The 24,835-nt window shown below is 41.9% G+C and overlaps 1 protein-coding gene across 10 annotated transcripts in view; it reads right to left on the reverse strand.

The window, feature by feature from the left end:
- fbrsl1 (fibrosin-like 1) overlaps positions 1–24,835 on the reverse strand; it is a 290,461-nt gene that overhangs the window by 69,735 nt on the left and 195,891 nt on the right. For all 10 annotated transcript variants that reach the window (XM_086313247.1, XM_086313246.1, XM_086313253.1 and 7 more), the window contains one exon: positions 19,013–19,042. In XM_086313247.1, the coding sequence (XP_086169373.1) occupies positions 19,013–19,042 (30 nt within the window). The remainder of the gene's footprint in view (positions 1–19,012; positions 19,043–24,835) is intronic.

Genomic DNA, 24,835 nt, shown 5'->3' on the forward strand with positions numbered 1-24,835 from the left:
ATAAAAACTAATTTAATTCTGCAATGGCATCTGATTTTCTTTCCTTTTATGTGAGTTTTAATTCAAAAATGAAATAATATAATTCAGGTTTTCATTTTGACATATAGGCATTTTATGTAGATATTAAAATAAAAAAGGAAAAGCGGTTTTTAGTTTGAAGTCAGACTTTGATGTACAGTGGACAATATTCAATGATAATTTCAATTTGACGATTACACACAACAAATGAGACAATCTTCCATCCAAACACAGCAATGTTGAGGAAACGATACAGTGACGTCGGATTTTTCTAACAAGTTAAAAATTTAAATAGTTTTAAAAAGGTTTTTGATGTTTTTTTTAAAACCTTAACTTGCTTGACAGCAGAAAATATTCTGTTTTACAATTTATTAATATAAAAATACAGATCTAAAGCTGAAAAGTAAGCCTGTATAATACAGTGATGTAGATAAACTGTTTTGGTTTTTGCTCACAGGAAATATGTCAGCATCAACAACAGATTACAGATAACTGCTTGCTGTGCAGCACTTTATTGTTAGATGCAGATAACTGGTGCAAGATTGGATGGACACATCTACAACAGCAGAAAAACTCTTTGAAACTACAGGGACTTTTGAAAATTGTATCTATTTAAAACAGATTATCTGCACAAACATGTGCTTATTGTGGGTTTGTGGAAACAAACTATGACCCTGTTATTTTACATCCTGTAGAAGATAAAGATTCCATCTCTTCTTCCTTCCCCTTTACTGTTAAACTGCACACTACAGCCAGCATGTTGTCACGTATTGATCCTTAGCTGCCTCTTGGCTAGTAAAACATCACTCATACTAACTTTCCCAGTTTGGGCACTGGTAGCCTCCTATAAACTCCTAATGGGTTGGTGTGACTGATATATAAAGTTCTAAATAGACAAATCTATCATAAAACCAGCTAGCTGGCTAATGCTAACCATGCAACATAACAGACAGATAACAAATAATCCAATCAGACATCTAACATGTATCAGTTAAGGTGATGTTGGTTTGGAAAGACTAACAGCACAATAGCCTGTTTGAGAAAATAAAATGTAGCAACATACCATCGTCAGTGATGTGTGACGGTCACATTGCCACATGTGCTTTTATTGTGAAAACCAGGGACAAATCTTTCCTATCCAAAGAGAGGAGAAGTCTTTAGACCACAGTGGGAAAGAGGAGGTGATGTCAGAACTAAAGACTCACCAAAATCACAGGAATGAGAGACTGCATTTTTATTTTTATTGACACCAAAGTACAAGGTGAGATGAAACAGTCTGAGGGCACTGTATCACTGCCTGCATTTGTATATTGTCCTGGTTAAGCCATAAACAATTTCAATGTTCAAACTGTTAGAAATGGTTGTGTAAATCTTTGAATTAACCCCTGAATACTGTCCAATGTACAGAAAAGCATGGCTTCAAAACAGCAGCTTTCCAAGTATGTGGAAATAAAAATGGAAATTGGATTATCAAAATTTCATTTAAGTTTTTACTCAAACAACACAAACGTGGAAAATAACTGACAATTCATTTTCTAGTTTATCACGTCAGGTTTTTACAGTCCACCTTTGGTTCCTACTGTCCTGACTGCTTGTGGAATTGATTGACTCTGCGGTGGTACGGGGTCTCATTGGTAATTTGGGAGACTGTCCTATCAGATTACTGAAGCAGGAAAGTGAGGCCCGTTCATCCCTAAATTTCCCATCATCGTGCCTCTATCGCTCTGTCTCTCTTCCCTTCAAAGTACGATGCAACAAAATAGCCGCTGCAGGCATTATTAATGAACTAGAATGGGCAAGAAGGGAGGAGCTCATTTCTTATTTATGATAAGCTAACCAACTGGCAACCTCCCTGACAGTCCTATTAATGATCTTTAGAGGCCCTGAGGCCATTCCATCTCGCTCGCTCTCATTTCTGTACCTGTCTTCTTTCCTTGCTCACATCTTGCCAACCTGCTTCCCTCTCTTTGTAAATCCCCCATTCTGGCCTTCATCTCCTAACATGGCAGGATTGAAGCAGTGAGGGAGTGGAGGGGTGGGAATGGGAGGTGCAGGCCTGTAATTTGTGCTGGGGATTTAGACATTACAGGGGGAAAAAGGGCTCTCTTGGGACCAGGCAGTTGATCAGCCGTGGCCCTGGTGGAGCAAGCCAGACAAATAACAAATGACAGCTCTGTGATTAAATCAAACCTTCTACTTTAAGTGTTGAAGTATCTGCCTGTCACTAACAATCTAGGGCTTGTTAAGGCTCCCTCCTCCCCCACTTAAGAGCCGTGCCTCCCTCTTGCGGCACAGTCCCATCAAGCTCCTCTCCCCTCCTCATCCTCAACACCACCACACCCACACCCACACACATCCACTACCCCAAAACACATCAATCAAACAGCTCCCTCTGGACACCCTCCCACTTCCTCCCTCCATACTCCTGGCTAGCCATCTACTCTCAGGAGATTGAATAAAGTGACAGACACACACACACACACACACACACACACACACACACACACACACACACACACACACACACACACACACACACACACACACACACACTCCTGTATGTGAGAAAACCTCAATATACTCATAAAGAGATGCTTATAATACTGCGACATTAATACAAAATGTACATCATGACTACTGCAGCAGTGTCAAATTATAAAATTATCACTATATATCTGAATCCCCATTCAAGCTTTACTGTACTGCTGAGACCCATAACAGAGCAGCACCTTATACTAGTTCACAGTTTCTTACCTGACAAACCAACAGAGATATTCATCAGTGTAAGAGCTCATTAGAGAGAACTTTTATAGTTTTGGTTTTAACATTTTGGTATACAGTGTCTAAATCCCGAATAGGGTTATAATGCTGTAATGTGCCCCCCCCCTCCATGGTGTAAATAGGGCCAAATATTACACTATTCTGTGCTATTTCAAACTAAAACATCGGGGTGACCTTTACATACTCATAATGCACTCTAATAGCAACAGACATCTAGCTACCATTTTCAGTTCACTTCAGTTCAGCTGATACAAACACAATACAAAATTGGCCGAACAGGCAGTCAGTAAGGAAGAACCTCACGGACGTTCAGCTGTGCTGGTTTCAGTCCTTTGTCCTTTTATTTTTGGTCTTACTTCATAACCTGTTGGAATGAATCCAAACAGCTTCTGATTACATTAAAACGCTGCATGATTCTGTGCCTACCTATCTCTGCAGCCTTTTCACACAACATTAACATCATTATGCCTCGTGGCCACAAAAGCTGGCTACACCGGGGGCCAGCACGCTGAGAGTCAAATTGCGGCCATTGGGGGGAAGAGTTGGGGCCTCTGCAACATTTATGATTTTCATCACTGCTTCCCTAACTCCATCAGCAGATTTTATTGTCTCCCAGGGTAAATGGAAATGACATTAACCCCTGTGGTGGGCTTATATAGCATTAACAGTGAAGGCAACAGTCCCTGGAATAGCAAACATTTACAAATCCCATAACTGACTAGAACGAACGAGGAACAGGAAGAACTTGGCCAAAGAAGTTAGCTGACCTTATAAAAGGTCTGGCTGCAGTGCTCCCTGTTGGGCAGGCTGTTAATGTCTGAAGAGTCACATGATTTAAGGCTAAATTAGTATTCATCACACTAGTCACAAGCCATTAATCTAATATCCCCAACATGAAATGATATGCAAATTGCTGCCCATTGTAATGCTGCACCATGTGTCAGTGCTTCAAAATGGCCACTGCTGCATCTACATCAAAAGCTCTGCAAAATTAAAAAAATATACAGCAGGGCAGCTAACTCTCCTCCAAATGAATGTGGATAAATGTAGATCAAAATTGCCTGTAATATATCTAAATCTTATTAGTCAGCGACTAAATTTCCAACTTAAAAACATGCTTATCCTGCAGATACAGGAAGAACCACTGAGGAAATATTGTTCCTACATAAGTGCAGGGTGCAAAATACCCCTTGCTTGTGAGTTGTGGTATTACTTCAGGTAATTCCCTTTGAAAAAGGCTTAGACTTTATGGTGTCCACCTTAAATTCAGTTAGGATTCCAGAGTGGTTTTCCAGATGTGTTCCAGATGTTTCTTTTTAGACGGTGTTGTTACTAGCAGAACCTGGTGAAACCATGCTAATCCACAAAGACGGTGCTTTTTGTTATAACACTAAGATACTGAATAAGACTTTTTGCACATCATTATTTAAGATTTTTATTATCTTATTAAGTAAAGTTGCTTCTAATACCTGATTTGACTTTGCAAGACAGTCTTTTACTCATTTCATTTCATTTTCCTTTCATGTGGCAAATTGTCTTGAAGCATGTCTATTTTTATTTAATGTTAATCAAATGCTAATTGCTTTGTCTTATTAACTTCAGAGGGTGTAAGCAATGAGCACTCTATGGTATGTATTGTTTGTGTACAGCCTGTTATTTGTTCATAGCTATTGCCAGACAGTATAATATGATTAAATCAGAAAAGAAGTTGATTTAGGTTCACTGTATTCAGACAGATCCTGCTCAAAACGTGCTGAATGTTTCTCTCACTGCTGAATGGAGAAGAACAGAGTGAGAGGGCATATCGAATGAAACTGGACCACATGTTTGTCATTCAAACATGCTCTAGTGTCTAGAAACTGTAGCCCTAGTATACACAAACAAATCGTTCCACATTGTACTGTGCATCTTTCCATCTGCACCATAAAGTCTTACAGTTGTAAGCATTAGCCACTCGCTTCTCCTCTGCTAAAGATTAATATACATAAAAATAAAAGATAAAAATAAAAGCACTTTAATGTCGCTGATTTGCTGATGATGCATGCATATGGGGTAAAACCATAAAGGGATGCACTGCATTCATCCATACACTCAATGTACTTAAATAATTATTTGATATAGACAAAGTAATATAGCTTCTGGATTATATTCTGACAACATATGTCTGAGGTCTATATCCACTTGTGAACACATCAAGTGTTACAGGATGTGAGTCTGCCAACACAAACAGTTTACATTACTTAGACATTGTATTTTCACCCCTCGCCCTAGCGCGGTAAAAGGACACCAGCGGACAACTGTGTCTGGCGGCGTGCCTGGTTTGGGGCCGAGGCCAGGGTCTGAGCTGTGTCGGGGAATATGCCTCGTGACAGATGCTCGGGAGACGCGGGCCATGGCAGAGGTCTACAGAGAGCAATTAACACAAACGAAGCAGCTATGTCATTAGCTGGTCTTTATTAACCTGAGTGATCAGTTCAGAGGCCATTAGTCTCCAGTGATTGGAGACTTCCCTGGTTGGCCTGGACCATTACTGGAGTGATACACAATGTGGTGAGACCCTTGTTGTTTTGTCAGTATTGTTTTCCTCTTGGTAAAATAAGAAATAGTGGAGAATTAGTGCTTGCTTCTGATATTGCAGAGTGAAGCAGTTCATGTCAACTTCCTGTCATGTTAACATTTTTAATAAACTCCTTAATTAATCAAACCCAAAGGTTAAAACAATTTGGCTCTAAAGCTGTGGACCAAAGAAGGTCAAAGGTGAAGTCTCTTTGTTTGAAGACATAAATTGCTACATTCAGTAACTTACTTTAACTGGCATACTACTCTGCTGTTCCTCTGACTGCTACAAATGTCATAATAAATTGGAAAAAATTTAACAGGCAATCATAATAATAAAAAATCTGCGCTCAGCAATCACATCAGTCGATTCGATTCGGATTCGTTTTCACAACTATCTGAAGCACATGGTCTACTCAGCTGTGGCTCGCCTGGTGGGAATCATAGCACAGAACATCCTGCTCTGTGACTCATCTGATAACACGGGCTGGCGGGGGGGGGGGGGGGGGGGGGGCGGTACACCTTCCTTCTCTGACCTGCGTTGCATGCTGGGAAAGAGTGGCCCTGTGTGTTGTTCCTCTCTTTTGCGCGGGCCCTGGGAGACTTCCCTGCTAATGTTCTCCTCCTGTTTTACAACAGCACTTCCTGGAACAGCCCCCCTACTAGTCATCAGATGCTACATTAAGGGAGCACTCTGAAGTCTTCCTCTACCACTAAGGGCCCCTGATAAATAACTTATGGAGGAGAGGATTCAAAACATCTCTCCTATTACTAGCCTCGATTCATTTTTTACAGTCCCTCGAGCCTCCCATCTGTCCTGCACTTCAAACGCATCTGAATGCTCAGAGATGCTTTGCCTATTCTATCCTAGGGGATCCGTGTGAAGGTAGAGAACGAGGAGAGAGGTGGTGGGGATATGTGTGTGTGTGTGGCGGTGTGCTGGGTTGAAAGGAAAAAAAAGAAGTAATATGACAGAGCCAGGAGCTTTGAGAAGCAGAATGTGCCGAAAGCATCTCTCCCATCACCTTCCTTTCTGACTATTCTCCGTGGAGGGGAAGAAAGAAAGCATTTGAAGGAGTGGGAAAGAAAGGAGGGGGGAGGGAAACATTTGCGGCTGAAGCGTCATGGTCCGGCTCGGAGCTGTCAAATTATGACACATCCAACAACTCAGCTTCCTCTCAATCGCAATTACAAATTAGTCCATTAGGCTGCCGGCTGCCTGTCCTTTCTCTTCTCTGCGCTGGGATTTATGCGTGTCAGTGTGTGTAGACCCGTAAGGGTGGGCAAAAGGGAGGACAGCAGGAGGGAGGGGACCTTCCCTGGGTAGAAGATGGCAGTTTTCAAGTCACATAACGAGACAAACAAGCAAACCAACAGTTGTAATTTGATGTGATGTTGACAGTAATTGTCTTTGACGCCACGGATAGGCGTGAGGGTGGAATGGGGGCGCGGCAAGTTGGCCTTGAAGTGGTAGTTATGGAATATAAATGGGGACAGCTTGTTTTCAGAAGGTAGGAAAAGCGGTGTATATGTCAATTTCTGCGAGGGCATTAAAACGCCGCTTCAGTCAACCACCCTATCAGCTTAAATGGATTTTAAATTAGCAGTGAGAGCATGGATAACAACATATCTCAGCGGAAGAGGGCCCACTTTTCCCGAGTGAAAGACATAGATGTGACATGTATAGATTTTGAAGGAGTTAAGACGGCTTTTAGCGATCCCTTTTACTGATACCATTGCCTTTTCTCAGCTTGTGAATGAGGCCTATTCACATTTCAAGCAAATTCAATTTGAGCTCCAAATCAAAGACATGCATTAGGCCACTTTAGTGTAAGGTAATATTAACTGACTGAGAGATATTTGGAAGATGACAATCAACATCACTAGTAATTACATACAAATATAACATGACTTTTCCACCCCGTACATGATCAAAGTTCGTCCCCACATGTGCATTTATGAAGCCTCAGCATGACTTACCTGAAAAGGGTTTCATTACTGAACACGCTCACGCATTTTGCACTGAAACTAGTGATACAGATTACTAATCGTGCAATTTGAGCTTTATTGGAAGTCGATCCACACTAAATCCAACCATTTCTGCTTTTTAGCCACTATTGAAACCAGTTATCACAAGTCAAAGCCCAGATGAGCATTTCTGCCCTGAATAGCACCCTGTGTATTTAAGTATAGACATAACCACGGTGTCTCGAATTAATAAGGTCAGCCTCGTTTTATTACTCGGAGAGTAAAGCTAATGAAATCATACAGGAATTAAGTTGTTTAAGGGGTAAACTCTGGCTGTAGGGAGACGATAATGAGCACGTTATGTGGGAACCCCCTACCCCTGTCCTCCCACCTCCTCAGTCTACGTTGAGCTAGTAACATCCTGCTGGTTCACAAATAAAGGACACAAGCAAGTCTTTTAAAGGACAAATACTGTGTGGGGGATTTGGGGGAGCCAGGGTGAACTTAACAAGCAGGGATCTTACAGATTTAAAGGTACTGCTAAAAATTTATGGAGGCATGTTTGGATGAGGGCCATGCTGAACAGCTTGGCCAGCTGAGCAACATCACAGTGGGATGCCTAATAAGCCTTGCACAATTTTTCACCCCATATTTTATCAATAAAAAAGCAGTTTAAACAGCCTCCCCTCGAACCGCAGCCGCTGCACTGCCTGCCATCTGGAGCCCTCTTTCATTTTATAATCCAACTGTCATTAAAATGCTTCTTGGCAGTTTACAGCTCGTTCCCCCTGTGCAGATGTGGAAGCGATCTTCAGACGGGCCTCACTGATCAAAGTGTTCACTGCTGTCAGGCAGAACACTTACCACCCTCAGGCTACCTTCCAGTCCTATCTGGACTTAATACCCCCCCTATTTTTTATTTATTTCCACACTTCTGTATTTATCAGGTGCACCACTCCGAGCAGAGCTAAGGTCAGCTCCAGAAGGTGGCTGTAGGTGGGGTTGTGAGGATGCAGATTGTGCTATCAAGGTGCTTTTAAGCAAGGCGTGTGAGCTCGCTGTTTTCTTTAACAAACAATTACAGGGAAGCCCAGGAAATCTAAGTCAAAGCAAAGTTATCACCTTTGCTGGCAGTTTGGTGCAACTGAGTTGAAAAGGTTTTCAGATCCAGATCAAATCAACTTTTAGATAAAAAGCAGTAATATCTGTTCATTACTGAGGACATTAGCTTGTTATCAATCATACAGAGAAGTGCTTGGAACAGTAATTCTATTCGCCATTAGTACTAATAGTAGTTTGTCGAAAAATGCGCACATAGAGCTGGGCGATAGAACGATAACGATACGTATTGCGAAATAACTTTTTCTCGATAGAAAGGTTAAACTATTGCGATAGACCTCATCTCTCTTGTCCTCTTAAAAAAAAAAGAAGAACAGCCAATCCAAATTAACTAGCACAGAGCCGAACCAATCACAGCCGCAGCGTCACGTCACATGACTTGTTACGTACGGCACAAGTGCCAAGCCGCACATGTGTATTTGTTTGGGAAGCAGCCAGCCGCCGTGCCGCCCGGGTAATGGAGGAAATGAGTGTGCCGACTAGAGAAAAATCAACCGAGAGCGTGACCGAAGGTTACCGAAGAGAAAACAGATGATGGTTCCAATGCCGGAGAGATTGTTGACCGGAAGAGCCACAGAAGCTCCGTAGGTGAAGGTAGGAGTAGCGCGCACTGTAAATTGTGCCGAAAGCAAGTCTGGAAATACAATAAAGCGGTGCAGCTCAATATCTGACTGGAAGCGCTAATTCGTCATTCGGCTTTTGTCAGACTAACGTAACTGTTGAAACTGTTTGAAAAGCTCAGCTATACAACAAGGAGAGATTGAGAATTTCCTTTTAGTTCTCAGTTTATTTGATATTGACAAAAGTTAGTCAGTTTTGTCTGTTCTTCTATAAAACAAACTAAGATTTATTTTTAGAATTAATATTTTGTTTCTAAGTGGAATTGACAGTTTAGTCTGTTTCGTTTGTTCTATTTTGAAACTTAAACGCTTTAGTGGCTGCCTTTTGTGTAGTTTGCAATATTTGCCTTTATTTATCTGAAAAAGTCTCATGTTCCTTAAGTACATCTACCCTGTTGAACTTATTATGGGAAATAAATATTTAAATCAAAACAAGCTGCTGAGTATTTCACATTTTACTTGTGAGCAACGGCACATTTAAATCTTACAAATATAGTTATTTGGCTTATATCGTGATAGATATCGTTATCGCCTGAAATGAAAAAAAAACCATATCGTGATATGAAAAAATCTTATATCGCCCAGCTCTATGTGCACATTAGACTGAACGTCGTCAAAACATGCACAGTATTGTGCGGCTCAGTCCTGCTGACATGCGAGCATGATTTAATCGCTCACAAGCTAAAACTGTGCACACAACACAACAATAATAAGCGTGAGCTTTATAACATAATACGAAGCGTTTCTGGCAGCAGACACAAAGGTGATGGCGGTGGGTCAACCCGTTGGCAGCGTCCCTGTATCATATCACTCTGCCACATTCACTGTGTGCACAAGTTTGACTTGTAGGCTGCCCGGCGACCCGCGGCCTCCTCACTGATGTGGCACGGCACACATGGCGTTAATACTCCAACCGGGTGTTGATTGAGCTCCCCTAAAGCCAGTGACGCATGTTGCCTTTGTTTGGCAGCCGTCCCGGTGTAAGAACTGGGGCCATATTCCGCCTGTCAGTGCCATGTGTTCGCTCTCCTCAGAGCACAGCGGCTGATGCCACTCAACCACCAGCCCCCTACCTCCCACCCTCTGGCATCTCTGTGGGCACCCCAGGCCAAGCAGGTCTGCACTAATGAAGTCAAATTAATTTAATGGATGCCCATGCCGCCTGTGTCGGTGGTGCTTGGCAGGGAGACCGTTCAAATGCTGGTCGATGTCTGTAGCTCCAAAACCTCATACATATCCAAGAGCTGGTATACCGCTTCTGTGTGTCAAGCTGCAACTGACAAGCATATCAGCTTCAGTTGTGCCAATGTGCCCTGCATGAAATTGGTCTTCAGTGCCCACAGAAACCATGGCAGGCAATGTTCCACAGTTAACTTCAGAGACAGTCCAGGTGTGTTCGCTAATTAAAGCTTGACAAAACGATACGAAGAGGGAAAAGGAACTGGCAAGTGAGCATGAGTGACAGCCATCATTAATGCCTGCTTTGCTCTCCCCCCCTGCTTCCACATTCCTCCTAACTTTTAGGAAAGACATAATTTTTTATTTCTCCTTCAATCTTTGAAGCCCTGTACCTCGTCCTCTGACTGGTGCACATCACAGACTGCTTTTGTGCATAGGGGACTGCCATGGCTGGGGTTTCTGGTTTAATTGAAGACAGCAGGCCCCTGTTTAGGCCTCTACTCTACGGGGCTCTCAGTTTTCCACATCACATACACATTCGCCCACGGAAAGTTCCCTCCAGAGCCGAAGTGACGCGAGGACCTGCGGCGCTTCAGGTCTGGCAGTCACCAGGCCGTCCACAGGCATCTGAGTGTTTAGATTTACTCGGTTAGCAAAAGAACGATGGTATATGTTTCTCTCAGCCGGTGGGAAAGCTGCTCACTGCTCACTTTCTTTATTGTCCGTCATCACCATTATGAGGGCTGCAACTGATCCTTCCCATACAGGTTGTGAAACCTGGCCTCAGTATGTAATTGAAGATTAAATAAAGAGCCTCAAGAAATAACTATAGCTTGGGACTTTTTTTTAATACGTGTTGATATTTCTTATAAGATTTCTATAAAAAGTGTGTCACACAACATTGCTGACTGGCTACTTTTTAAAAGGAACAGGAGCTCTTATTTTCCTGCAGCCACAGTCAACCTAAACTACATTTAATCATTTTCAAGGGCAAAGAGGAGACTAGGCTTCTTCAGGGAAACATTACCCAGAATGGTACTGATTCCTAATAACAACAGGGAATTCTATATTTATCCCTGAATGCATATGTCATTTGTTGTGAAGGAAAAGTGAGTCCTCTCGCATTAAGCGGCCTCGTGCAGACAAGCCAAGGCTGAGACAGAGTCTTGGTGCGCCAGCATAAACGCACACAAGTCTGTCTTCCATTTCCAGCCAGAAGAAATGTGTAAGTAATTACAGTCCAACCATGTTTATTGAATAAAAACCCACTTTGGCATTATGTTTATGCACGATCAGAAACGCTCAAATCCTACATCCACATACACAAAAACATTTGTGTCTTACTCGCTTCCCACAGAACATCTGTATCCAATGTGGAGTCAATTTTACTTTTATTACTCATGTGGAAAAATGTATATAGTGCTTGGATTGTTATTCAAACAGAGGCCACTTGAAAAACAATGATTTCTGTGCCATGTGGGTTTGGAGCAGAGTGGACACACACTTAGCACAGGGTTAGAGAGTTTAGCCGCATGCTAAAGGTTTTGTCACACAAATGCACTGAGATTACTTCACTTCTGATTAAGTGACTGTTGTAAAAGCGCATCATTAGAAGCATATGACCTATAAATAAACCTCAACATGACTTAATTTTAATTATTTTCGAAATAATTAAATTGTGGGTGAAGCTTCCAATCCAAGCTGAAATCTTCTTTAACTTACAAATGCAACTATTAATTAAAAAAAAAGTTTGTTTTTCAAAATGTATACTGCTAAAAATATTCTCTACAAACATGGATATAACAAATAACGCAGTGCACTTATAGCATTATTCCCAACAGATCCAAATACTTTGATGCAGTACCAGTTAGATGCATTGTGACATCACAGCTGGTGTAAAATCTCACAACTTGTCTTGTTTGATATGGCGTGCCATGCTTTCTCTATTACCGTATCATTGAACTGACGAGATCTCTAGCAGAAAATTGTTCAATCGAGCGTTTCACCTGGCCGTTGCTGAAAACTCTTCTATTACAGAATCGGAGCTCTCAGGTGGGAAAAACAGTGTTTGAAGAAAACCGCCTCTAAAAATGGATCTAGTCCGGGTGGAAGAAAAACACATAGCAAAACCTGGTGTTCATCGAGGCAACAATAATTCCCCCAATAACAATGATCACAAGCTGTTGAACATGGCTGAGTGGTGACGGGATTTTCTTTTTTTTCAAAGAGCTAGCAGAGCACTGCTGTTCCAGAGACAGAGGGTAGGGTGTGTGCTATGATTTTAACAGAACAAAGGAACAACTATGTTCTATTAACACTCTCTGCCAACACAAACAGCCTCGCTGAAAGACGGCAGTAAGTGAAAGAAGATTACAGTCTGGATGCCATGTTATGTTTTCATACCTCCCTTGTTCTTAGTGGCTGACGTGGTTTTGGTTGCCACAGACCTTCTATTTTCATCTGCGATGCCAACATCTGTGCTAACCTTTAAGAAAGAATCTGGACCGGGATATTGGATGCCACATCGGTGATGCCACGGCTGCGTTGACTGTCCCTGCATTGCTGTATGACATGCATTGCTAGTGACAAGCTGTCTTTGCTGATGTCAGTTGGCTGTGTCTGCTGGCTGGCCCTGCAGAAACTCCAAGTCGTTCTCTGTCATCACGCCTCTTCTTCCCAACATGCACTGGGGCTGGTTTTCACCGCAGAGCGTGCCCTTAGTATCACTTGCTTCTAAGCTACACAAATACACACGCATCATATGCTGCTAAGACTAAATGTGTCCTTCTTCACTTCAGAGGCAAATCAAAGTGAGCTCTCTGATAACTGCATACTTGTGCACTAAATGTGCAACAGATGCATTGCTTGAAAACCACTCAAAAAAAAAAAAAAAAAAAGAAGCCTGCAGAGCTCATATGAGCTGGAGCTGACCATAAATGAGAGCATGTTGCAAACAGCCCAATATCAATCAAAGAGATAAGTGCTTCCAGGTACATTGTAACAGCTAGATGTAATAAACATCATGAGACCAACTAATGAAGAATATATTTATTTCTGGCCAGTGTACAAAGCTAAAAGTCAGAATTATTTTCCTCTAAGAAGCTGATTATAGCATAAACTAAATCTTAACCTTAATCCATAAACTCACAGGAAGCTTTACATCCAAACAATACTGAAATTAGGGGGAATGGTTAATCTTCTGATTTGAATGTTTCTCCACATTTTCCACCCTTTTCTGCTTTCTGCCAGAAAGCGAAAACAATCCTGAAAGGAGGAACTAACTGACTAAGAGGAAGAAATGAAGGACGCGGAAGGAGAGAGAAAGACAAAAGCAAGAAGAGAAAAAAATGACATCTCCATATTAAGGCCTGTGTTGCCGGTGTCAGTTCTAATTTCACAGTGCCTGTGGGGAGCTGAATGCAACCAGTCAGCTCTGGTCTCATCTCGTTCTTCCTCCATTTTAAATCAGGGACGATGATTCCCAAGCTGGGGGGAAAGGAATATTACTGGCAAATTGGTTTTAGACTAAAGATGGTGGCGAGGCATTCTGCTTTCTCAGCTCTTTCCCAGGTGCACTTAATCTAATTTCATTAAAGAGATGAGGACGGATGATCACTTGTGTCGAAACATTAAGCCGGTCCATTTTTTCCATCCATAAAAAACGCTCAGGTTGTCAGCAGCCCGGTGCATGCCCTGTTTGTTATTGAATATGATGACTCTTGGAGACCAATCTAGAGCTTGCAAGGCACTGGGAGTTGAGTGTGGAGGCTATATCTACATGCATATATATTACTATTGGCTTCTTTCCTTTTTCAAGATGGTGACAGAGGAAAAGATGTAAAGAATGAACAATGGAAAAGGCAATTAAGAAGTAGCCAGTGAATGAAAAAGACCAGGGACAAGAAGAGAATAATGTTAAAACAATAAGAGAGGTGAAGGCAATGGTGCTGTTAACATATATGGTTTGATCCCCATCCAATCCTCCGGTAATGTTGTGCGAGTACTGCCAGCTTTACAGGACGTAACCTCCAACGCTTCAGTTGGGAGGATACCACCAGCCGACGAGCCATTAATGATAAGTCGCTGAGACGTGGTGATATGGCATTCATTCTGCAAACTGCAGGAAGATATGGACGTAGAGGGGGAATTAATGTGTCAGTCAGAGCCCATGTGCTGGCCTGGTAGAAGAGTACACCAGAGCCATAAAAGAACTCATTGACAGGATGTGGTAATGGTCCTCCGAGACTCCCTCGGAGACAGATTCACTTTCTGCTGAATGACTGCTCGGCAAAGAGGACCAAATAGAATTAGCTGACCGGGGTGTCCTCCGCTGTGTGGTAGTGTGGCCATTGAGGCTGCTGCATTAATGTTTCGCATACAGGCCACTATAATATTTGCACAGGAGAAAGAATACCAGGGAAATTGGAGGAGCTAGGGAAGATGGCAAAGTGAGGCCTAATGGAGATAGGATGACACTCCAGGAGAGTGCATGAACAAACTGAGAAGGGATAAAATACCACTCTATTTCTTTCCATGGCTCTCCAATGAAAGAAAATGATGTCCTGACTTGAAGTACCTCAGATGTGTCAGAGACTGGCCAGTTTGGAAAGTTCATTCATTGCAGAAGGATGGAGGCAGAAATCAGTAATACTAAAAGACGGTTTAAGTTAATTAGTAAATTGCTTAATATCACTGTCAAGTGATAAATCAGCAAAAAGAAACAAGAAATCCATGAAGTGGTTAGGAGCCAGAAAGATATTACTGCTGGTGATATGAGGATTTTGATGAGTTGTTGGGGAAAAGAGCGTAAAAAATGTGCTTGTTTACATTTTAAGTACATGTTGTTTGCTGAAGGTTTCTTCCTGTTAAAAGGGAGTTTTTCCTTCCCACTGTCACCAAGTGCTGACTGCTGGGGTTCTGTCTATTATTGTAGGGTCTTTAGAGCCTTGAGATGGCTGTTGTTTCGATTTGGTGTTATAAAAATAAAATTGTTTTGAAATTCTTTATACAATTTCACCCAACATTGACCCTGTGACTGCACACTAATTGTCCCATTCTACAAGCACAACCAATCACTCAGCCCACTTTCTGCAGAGCTAAGACGTGTTCTGGGGCATATGAGAGCATTTTAGCAGCTCAAAGTATTTAGATCCAGACTTAACGGTGAATGATGTTCTCATGTGTGCAGCACAGTCTCACGTGAATACATTTAGTTTCTGTGTTGCTACGCTGTTTCTTATTTAAGCTGTGGTTACTTTCTTTGCAAGCTTCAAATTTAGCATAGCTTTGTGCAAACACATTAACCGTTGCTTTAATGACAGTAAACACAGTGAAAAGACTGTTCTACTTAAGAATTCCTAATTTTGTGGGTTGTTTTATGCCTCTGAGGTGCAGGCATATGACGAGCCAATATCAAGGGTATATTATATAAAATCACACTCAATACTTCTCATTGTCAAACATGACATCACATGACAGGCCTCTCAACAAACACTGGTAACAATGTGAACACTATACCAAGATTCTGATTGCTTGTTTCATCAAGGCAGGCCCATCTATATGAAGCTATTTCTTAGGGCACCCTCGCACTTAACTAGAAACGACTGGGCAATTGCTAAAGATTTCAAATCTGACATGCTCTGGAAACACGCCATTGGGTGCTATATCAAAGCATTGCTTTGATGCAAGCGAGTTCCACAAGGTGCAGCAATCTAAACTGACTTTGCTGTAGCAACTCGTCAGTGTTATTTAAATACAGTGTAACTGATTGCACCCTGGGGGCACACCTGGAAGCAATATTCTAATTAAGTTAATCTGTGAAATCCCGACAATGTGGGTGTTCAGGTGCCTGGTAATCTGATGTGAAAGGAGCCTTTGTTTTCACTGGAAAGATTCGGGAGGAGCTGGCACCTGTTTTAGCAAAACGTTGCAGAAAATTATCACTGTCGAGTTATCCTGAGTGCAGGCAATTACAAATGACAGTGTTTGTCTTTCTCCTCATGGAACCCAATTTTTACACCGTCATATTTTTTTCCTGCTTTTGGTGATGGCCTGTCAAATTATTTTTTCCCCATTCTTCTCCCTTCCTCTGCAATTTGATATGGATGATTCGCAACTCTCATCACCTTGATTATGGTAATACGTGTTTCTGAGGCAATAAAAAGGGCAGGGCTGCTATAGCCTTTATCCAGATGTTCTTTTCTTCTTGCACGCTTGGAAAACACGTCAACACTAACAGAGACTTTTCAAAGAATCCACAACAGCGAAAGAGCGAAACGTAGTTTTGGAATTATGCCATTGCTCTGTTACATTTCCTGTTGGCTTTAGGAGAAATCTTTTGCTTACAGTCAATACCTCTGCTCGTGGGAATGGAACTTTACCACTACTGGAAGAACAGAACACTTTAACACTTATTTTTGAGGCCCCCGTTTTTACTTATCTAATAAAATTTTTTATTATTATTATTTTTTAGTTTCATTCTTCAACAAGGTAGTTAGATGATCATTTTTCAGTATAGTCCTGTGTGACTAGCCAGTCCACAATCAACTATGGACTGGCAGTGTATGCATACATTTTAGGTTCTTGTGTTCCAGTGCTGCATTCCTACCATATGTTGCTTGCTGAAGTCAAAATAATATTAGCTGGCAGCTAAAAAAAGGGGAAAAAAGCCAGGTTTTGGATTACTGCAAACAAAAGTGAATGCAGAGACCCATAAACAAGCAGCAACTGAAGGTGGCTGCAGTGAAGGCCTGGCAGAGGCTCTCGACAGAGGAAAACGAATCATTCACTGACTCCAAAGCGTTTTCATCCCAGTATTAAAAACTATCTTTATGTTTAAAATGTTGTTTTATTATTTTTATAAAGCTCTTGTTATGTGTAAAAATGCACATTAGTTTCATCTGAACTTTGCAGTTCATTTTATTCTACCTGAAAACAACAAGCATGTGAATATTGCTCCCTATCACTGCCACTAAGATGAGTCAACTTCAGTGTGTGAACGAGAGGAATAATAACACTGACGACTCTTTCACTGTACATATGGGCAAGTCAGTATTGCTTTAATATAGACTTGACAAAACATGAAACTTGTACTTAAAAAACTTAGAACTGAGAATGGAAACTAAGAGTTGAGACAGACAAAAACAAGCTAGCGACCACACTGAAGCCTAGATAGTTTGACTAATAGTAACTTTCACAAGTTGTTTTCACTTGCAGTATTACTTTGCTGCTTATGGATTAGGATTCACATTGATTGTTCAGGAAGATGTCTTTTTGCACTAACATCTACAGAAATATGCACTGACTATGTTTCTCACAGTGAGAGCGCAAACTGGCGTGCAATAAAAGTGGCATTACTATTTTTCCAGAGATTTCTCAAGCTAAAACACTTCCTGATGACATACTAATGAAAAGTAGTCTGAGAAGAAGGTGAAGCTACAATCTGGCTCTTGGACTGTGAAATAATTGGCACGAAATTCAACAATCAGACTTGGCAGCAGTGTCTAACAGTCTACCATGTCTTGAATTGCGTCCCAGTCCACAGACAGGCTGACACATAACCAACAACACAGAAAGACAGCTGAGTTTCTGTAAAACTGTCAAAGCGCTTCTTGATTTTTCTCCTGCCCATCTTTATGTTTAGTTCTGTAGTACCAAACTTTTTTTTTTTCAATACTGAAAATTAAAACGAGTCTCAAGTAACCGAGAGGAAACAAAAACCCTTAGAAGGAAACACTTCCTTCTACTTTACTTCCCTCTCTCCTCCACCCACAGTGTTGCCAGGGAGCCGTATGGAGACTGACAGGCCTGCTACATCTCTCTGTCGTGTCAACTAGCTCGTGCCCTCGGTTCCTCCTCGCTTAAATGAAGAGATAAAAGCCTATTGACTTGCCAGGCTACAGTTAATGCAAATTGGGCTTGCTATCAATGTATTATTTATAGGGAGAGCTGCAGACATTTCCACAGAACTGGGAGCTAAGCTTACAGGAGATTAGGCATGCTATCAAATTCATTTACCAGAGAGTAATTGCTAAACTGTGCAGGAATTAGGATGCGTAAGGTTCCCCAAAGACGTTTCATCTTGTAACCAGGTGCCTGCCATCAGCCAACCACCTCTGAGATGATTACAAACACTCAGAGGTGAAACTGATAGACTACATCTGTCAAACTGTGAACTGGTAACCTGATGACAACGCTTTCTGAAGAAAATCAAGGTGTTACTAGTTAGCAGCACAACTAAAGCATATTTTAAATGAAATTGTTGAACGATCTTGTTAAACATTCTGGTTGTAACTTGTAAATCTGTCATTCATCATACTGAAAATAAAACACACGCGTTACAAACTCCGGCTGCTGTCGAGTAACTTAGAAGCAGATAAAGGTGTTATGTGCTTTGTGAATAGATTGAATGCAGATTTTACTGCATGCAGCACACACTACAATCTAAGCTAGGAGGCATATGTAGGAAATATTTGTGCATAAAGTGTTCCAAAAATAATAGGTACCGCGTCTTTTCATAAAGAACAGAAAACCAACACTGAAAATCAGTCTCTTGATGTGCAACATTTTTCTTGTCACTTTCATGCTCCGTACGATTCAAATGATCAACAGTGTTGGGACCAGGCGCAGTTGCTTTTTACCCCCTTATCTTTTTTTCGCTAACAATACACTATGACTATCTCCCCTTTCTCAGTTGAGAGCTCAAATTTGTTATTCACAACTCTCCGATTCTTCATGCGCTGGGTGAGTAAACACAGGAAAAGCAGTCTTACCTTGTCGTCAATGTCACTCTCGCTGTCACACTGTAACAGAAAAGAGACAGACACAGGAAATATAAGGAATTATTCATTTGGCTCCCCACCCCAGTAGCATAATCAGTGCAGATGTTATTTTTGTGTGCAACCTCTCATTCACTGTCAGCTTTCAGTGCAAACGGCAGAGGATGAAGAGGGAAAGGAGAGTGCGGTAGTCTGAAAGAGGTTTTTTTCAAGTTTCAAAAGGAGCACAGTGGCACAAAACGCCTTTCTGGTGTTTCTGTCGCAAATTCACTGCTTTAAATTTGCAAAGGATGAAAATACTTTGCACGGGATTCTATTATAAAGAGTCTGTTTAGTGACTTGGCATTCAGCTGCAGCTTGTCATTTAGCCTTTTAAGTGTGCTTTAAAATTGGACGATAGCATCTCAAGGACACAGAGAGCGTAGGTTCTTTGAATTCTCCAGCACAGTGCCTATTAAGTGTGGTATTTCAAATCCGTGGTGTGACAAACCAGTCTTTAATTTGTATGTCAGTCTTCTACAGGGATAAAGGAACTGAATTACAAGAGAGGTTGTGTTCTGAAATGTACCTTGTTCTAGCACAGCTAAAGGCCAAATCACCTTCCATTCAGTCAAGAAGAGAAATGGTTTGTCTTCAGCACTTCAAATTTCACCAATGAAATATGCAGTGATTGGGATCAAATATATCAAAAAGAGTAAAAAGAATATCAAAGAAAAAGATTTCAAAAAAGTCAGACCTTGCCACTTTTTGCAAACAGATGACAAGAATGCTGCAAATACCAAGAGCCCGGCCTTTTATTCCTGGTATGTTCACCGACACAACTCTTTTTGGCAAATAATAAAAACACGATTAAAGTCGCACAAATACGGGAAATTATTTTCACCTTTACTCCGGAAAAATGTGTTAAGTTAAGGTAAAGTCAATAACCCTGTCTAACAGCATTTGTTTGATTTTCTTTGCAACATTCCTGAACTTGTATGCACCTTACGAGCTCCTGCGTCTAACATTCGCTCGTCACGAACGGCTCCTGGCTGGTTACACCTCAAAGATGGAGAAGCTGTGGAAACAGGAGTGGCTGAGCTGCCTTGCCAGGCCCACTGGACCTCACAGCAGGATGCATGAGGAACAGAGCAATTCAACCAAAGAGCCACATGGAGAAAGGACGACGGTGAAAAAAAACTGCCTTCAATCTGTCAATTAAGTCCCTGTGGCAACATATTTAAGTGGGCCCTCTCTATTTTGTTTGACTCCCTTTCAAAGTGGAGCACAATGAGGAGGGAGCTGTGTCAATGGAGGCACAGTGTCCTTTTGTCGTGAGCGTGGTGGGTCCAAATGTATAATTAAGTAACGAGAGTAATCAGAACAAGGGCTCGGTGGCCAAGATCTCTCAGGAGAGGAGAAAGGGGGGATGTGTGTGAGTGTGTGGGTTCAGGGGTGAGTCCATGCCCAATAGCTTATCCTACTAGGCAATGCCAAAGGTTGGTAGGAGTCCTTGGCTGCAGAGTCATCACTAACAACTCTGTAAGATGTGTGTGTTTACTTATACCAGACATGCAGGAAGAAAATACACTTGTTGGAGGGTATAAAACAAGTATGTGCTCTGAATAACAGAGTGTAGTCATGAACTGTCAAACGCACTGCTTAAATAGTACACACAACGACACCACAAGGAAAATAGTCTTTTCAATAAGTAATTCAATATAAATAGTGGTAAGAATTTTCCTGCCTTTTGATTATTATTATTAACCTTTATTTTACCGGGAAAAGTCCCATTGAGATTAAAAACCTCTTTTTCAAGGGAGTACTGGCCAAGAGGCGACAACATGTTAAAATTACAAAGTTACATGGGATTCATGTCTATATTTCTTCTTTTTGAGCAGTTTACTGGTGGATTTGCTCATGTGCTCAGGCTGATCCTGGTTAAAAGGTCCACTTGTAGCTCAACGAAACTTTCAAGCTTTACTCTTTGATAAGATGTAAAAATCATAGTTAAATCAATGAGTGCAGAGATCTGCGATTTCCACTGCAATGTGCAACAGCTTGTAAGAGGTTTTTCTCCTGAACAGGGCTAAGCTACTAGTGATATACAACTTAACCTATATCTTGATCACATTACTACAAATTCCAGGCCTTTGCATATACGTTCAACAACTAGAAATGATATCTTTTCTGCTTCATGTGCCATTTACATTTATATATAACATAATACTTTTCTCAGTGTAGATGCCTACATTTACACAGATGTGATGAAATTTAGGTAAATCTCAAACACTTTTTTCTCTGTTGTTTAACTGAATAAAGTCTGAAATTTTCACCATCTGTAAATTATTCTACTTGCACTAGAAAGAGCTGCTTTATATAATTCGGAGAGCAGGTTAAATCCAATAGATGTCTTTGGGGATCTGTCAGTACGACACCACACATTTCAAAAGCAGAGACCACCAGACCTTAACACTCTAGGATTAACCTAAAAGATCCCCCCCCTCCCCCGCACACACACACACACACACACACACACACACGCACACACAGACACACAGAGTACTTAAACAAATGAAAATATTGGACACATTTTTATACAAAATATCTTCTTTTCTCTTCTTTGAACTACTGCTTGTCAAAAGACAATCATTACAAAGTGCCGGGCATTAAGAAGAGAAAGTGGCAAAGGATTCATGTCAATCAGTTTCCATTCAGGCTGTGAATTCCAGACAAATTAATTGCAATCCATTTCTATACTGGTAGTTAGGAGCACATCACAACCTGTTATCATCACCCATTTGTTCCCTCAGAATTCTGGTATTTTACCACGAAGAAATCACATTCAAAACAATGCTTCTCTCCATCTTCATCTAACTATGAATTGCGAAAAAAGAAAAGAAAATTGATCCACACTCTAACATTACCCCTTCCCTGCAGAAAATGGAGTAAATGTATTCTTAGCATGCAGCTGAACGGATGACTTCCATCTCACAGCAGTTGTGAGATCCATTCTATTACTGAGGACGAGTTTAAACCGTAGGTGATGGAGATGAACAACTGGCATGGTCTATTCCCTGGGTGCATGCTTGGCCTTGTTGTTGCAGCAGTAGCCATGACACTAGATATGAGGCCTCACAAGGCTGGAGCTGGCGAGGAGGAAAAATAATATCAAAAGAGCACAGCATGGTGCTTATCCTTTTACAAGTAGCATGCACTGTAGCAGAGCGAGAAGAGAAATAGTAGCTAGGGCTCAGACAGAGACAGAGAGAGGCACAGCACAGCAGGGGAGAGAGAGGTAGGTGGAAAGAGGGGAACAAAACAAACGTAAGAACAGGCGGGGGGGATGCTATAGAGATGAAGGGATAGGCAGTGTTACAGCAGTTTTTGTCAGGCCCACATGTGATTGCCCTGTTGGGCTATAACACTTGGTCCATTCAAAGAAAGAAACACAATAAAAGTCCAAGATTGGCTCGTGTTTGTGCACGCATTGTTGTTGGCGAGAGCAGCGCTACGTCGTTTAGCACCCTATGCTTCTTTTGACTGTCTGCACGAGGAAAACAATTTTCAGCAAGAAGGTACAAGAAAGCCAAATGATGAAAATGCAAAACCACAACCCCAAACAGAAGCCTCCCTAAACAGCATGTCTGGTGGTCAGAGGGGACATTGTTAAAATCGAAAAGATACGCTGCTCACTAAGCTGCCTGACAGGAGCCAAGCCCCTGGTGGTTTCTGTCTCTTGCAGTACCCCCCGCCCCCCCTCCGCCCCCCACCTCAAAAAAAAAAAAAAAAAAGGCTAGTTCTTCAGAGGCATGGAGCAAGCAGCAACATCTGCACCTGGCAACCGCCAGCTACGAAGGGCAACGGGGGACCAGAATCAGTGGATGGCTCATCCACAAACCCTCCCTCCCAGCTTTCCACCTCCTCTCCAACCCCTCCTCCCCTCAGCCAGCACATCAGACGAACGCGTTTGACATTTACACAGCTTTCAACACTTCAGAGACAGGAGATTTATTCCGCCAGCGGCCCTGGCTGGAGCCAGGCCTCGACCTGGGCTAGCCCCCATGACGACCCTGTAGCTCAGCCCTGAAATGAGGCAGGGCTGAGAAAGAGAGTAGCGTGAGGGAGGGGGAAAAAAACAGAAAGAGAGGGATGGATGTCTCGATTCTCCTGGACATTTCTCTGGCAGATTCTGATAGACGTGCAAGGGGAAGACAATAAGCGTTGCGCATCCCGGAGCACATTAAAACGACTGGCCAAATTAATCACACAGTTCCACTTGTCACACTCGGAGGACAGTCTGCCATGAATTCTGCCTCAGAGATAGAAAGAGGAACAGAAGAGGAACTTGCCCAGCAACGCAAATGCTGGCATGGCGTCAACAACTGTCTTCCTGAATACTGATCACAAGCCTGTGCTTGCTGCAAGAAATGTTGAAAAAAAGAGAGAGAGCAGGAGAGAGCTGCTGGCATTAAAGTGCCACTGTCAGTTCCTTCTCAAAATAAATAAAGCAGTAAATAAAATGAATAAAAGCAGAAGAGGAGAGCATAAAAGCGTCAGTGCTTTGATAATACTATTCGTGATAAAAGCTTGATTGGCTGTAATTTTTCAAAGTCACTGTAAGGTGTGTTTCTGCTAAATTACAGTCATATCTAATAACTGTAGATGCAATGGCACGACGAGGAACTGGATTAAAGCAAAATTAACTCCTGATAAGCAACCAGTTGTGTTCCATTCAGGCCCAAAACAACATTAACTGACGGGGAGATGGGCGCTGCATCATGACAGCAGCGAAAGAGCATCTGCTTTTCTTGATGTTTTATCCAAATGTATAAAGTTAAAGTGTCCGCGATGCAAAAGTCTACAGCGGTGGAAGAAATGGCTTCAATTTATAAGACATTTCTCCAGGCACATATACTGAGATACCCCTGATTCTAAAAGAAGACCTCTAACAAACCCGGATCTCCTGGAGTGAGAGCACACAGAGGAGGTAATGGTCCATTTAGATGGTCGCGGACGGAAGCGGTGTCGAATACTGGTGGAACAACACCAATTTTCTCCTGCAATTTCCCTCCTGCAGATACTGGGATGAGGTGTGGGAGCGTAGGCGTCATGACCATTCTGACGGGGTCTGGATGCAAAGCCTCAAGTCCACCGGGGGACCCCCTGCTTGGGCTGAAACATCAGCAGGAGATCTGAAAGTCTCACTGGCCCTGCGGCAAAGCTTAACTTCAACTCATCTTTCATAATTTATCAGCAGGACATTTTAGTTGCATGTTCTTATGTGCTAACCCTTTGTCATGACTCAGTGGAGAGTTCAGATTTGATTGCGTTCATGATATTATCTGCCTGGAAGAGCTGGACAATGCCATCCTCCATAGTGCTTATCAAAACAAATCAGGGTTAGAGACTGAATCCAAGGTGAACTAGGGCCTGATGGAGCCCTAGTGTGGGGAAGGTCAGCAGTCGGGCAAAGAGTGGGCTGAAGATGGACGGATGCAGATGCAATCTTTAACCAAACAACTGCTTGTCCTGTTACTGGAAAAGCTTAATGAAAGGGAACTGGCAATTCCAGGCCAGGCACTTGGCCTGTGCTCCAGACGATGAGAGCTATGGATGAGTGGTGAAGCACCAGGCAGAACCAAAGCACAACACTATAGAATGTTTATATATATAACGGTAGAGTAAATGATACATGGCCATTGTGATGGTGTCTGGTTACATATATATGTAATCATGCAAGTGTGTTCAAAAAACCTTTAAATAGTAAAAAAAAAATCAATTACTCATTTCATATCTTTGGATGATCAGATAAACCTAATAATTTTGTATCTATGC

The sequence above is a fragment of the Aulonocara sp. 'chitande type north' Nkhata Bay genome, linkage group LG12 (genome assembly GCF_057382095.1).
Source record: "Aulonocara sp. 'chitande type north' Nkhata Bay isolate Kocher_YH1m ecotype deep benthic linkage group LG12, A_spYH_male_GT1.1, whole genome shotgun sequence".
NCBI lineage: Eukaryota > Metazoa > Chordata > Actinopteri > Cichliformes > Cichlidae > Aulonocara > Aulonocara sp. 'chitande type north' Nkhata Bay.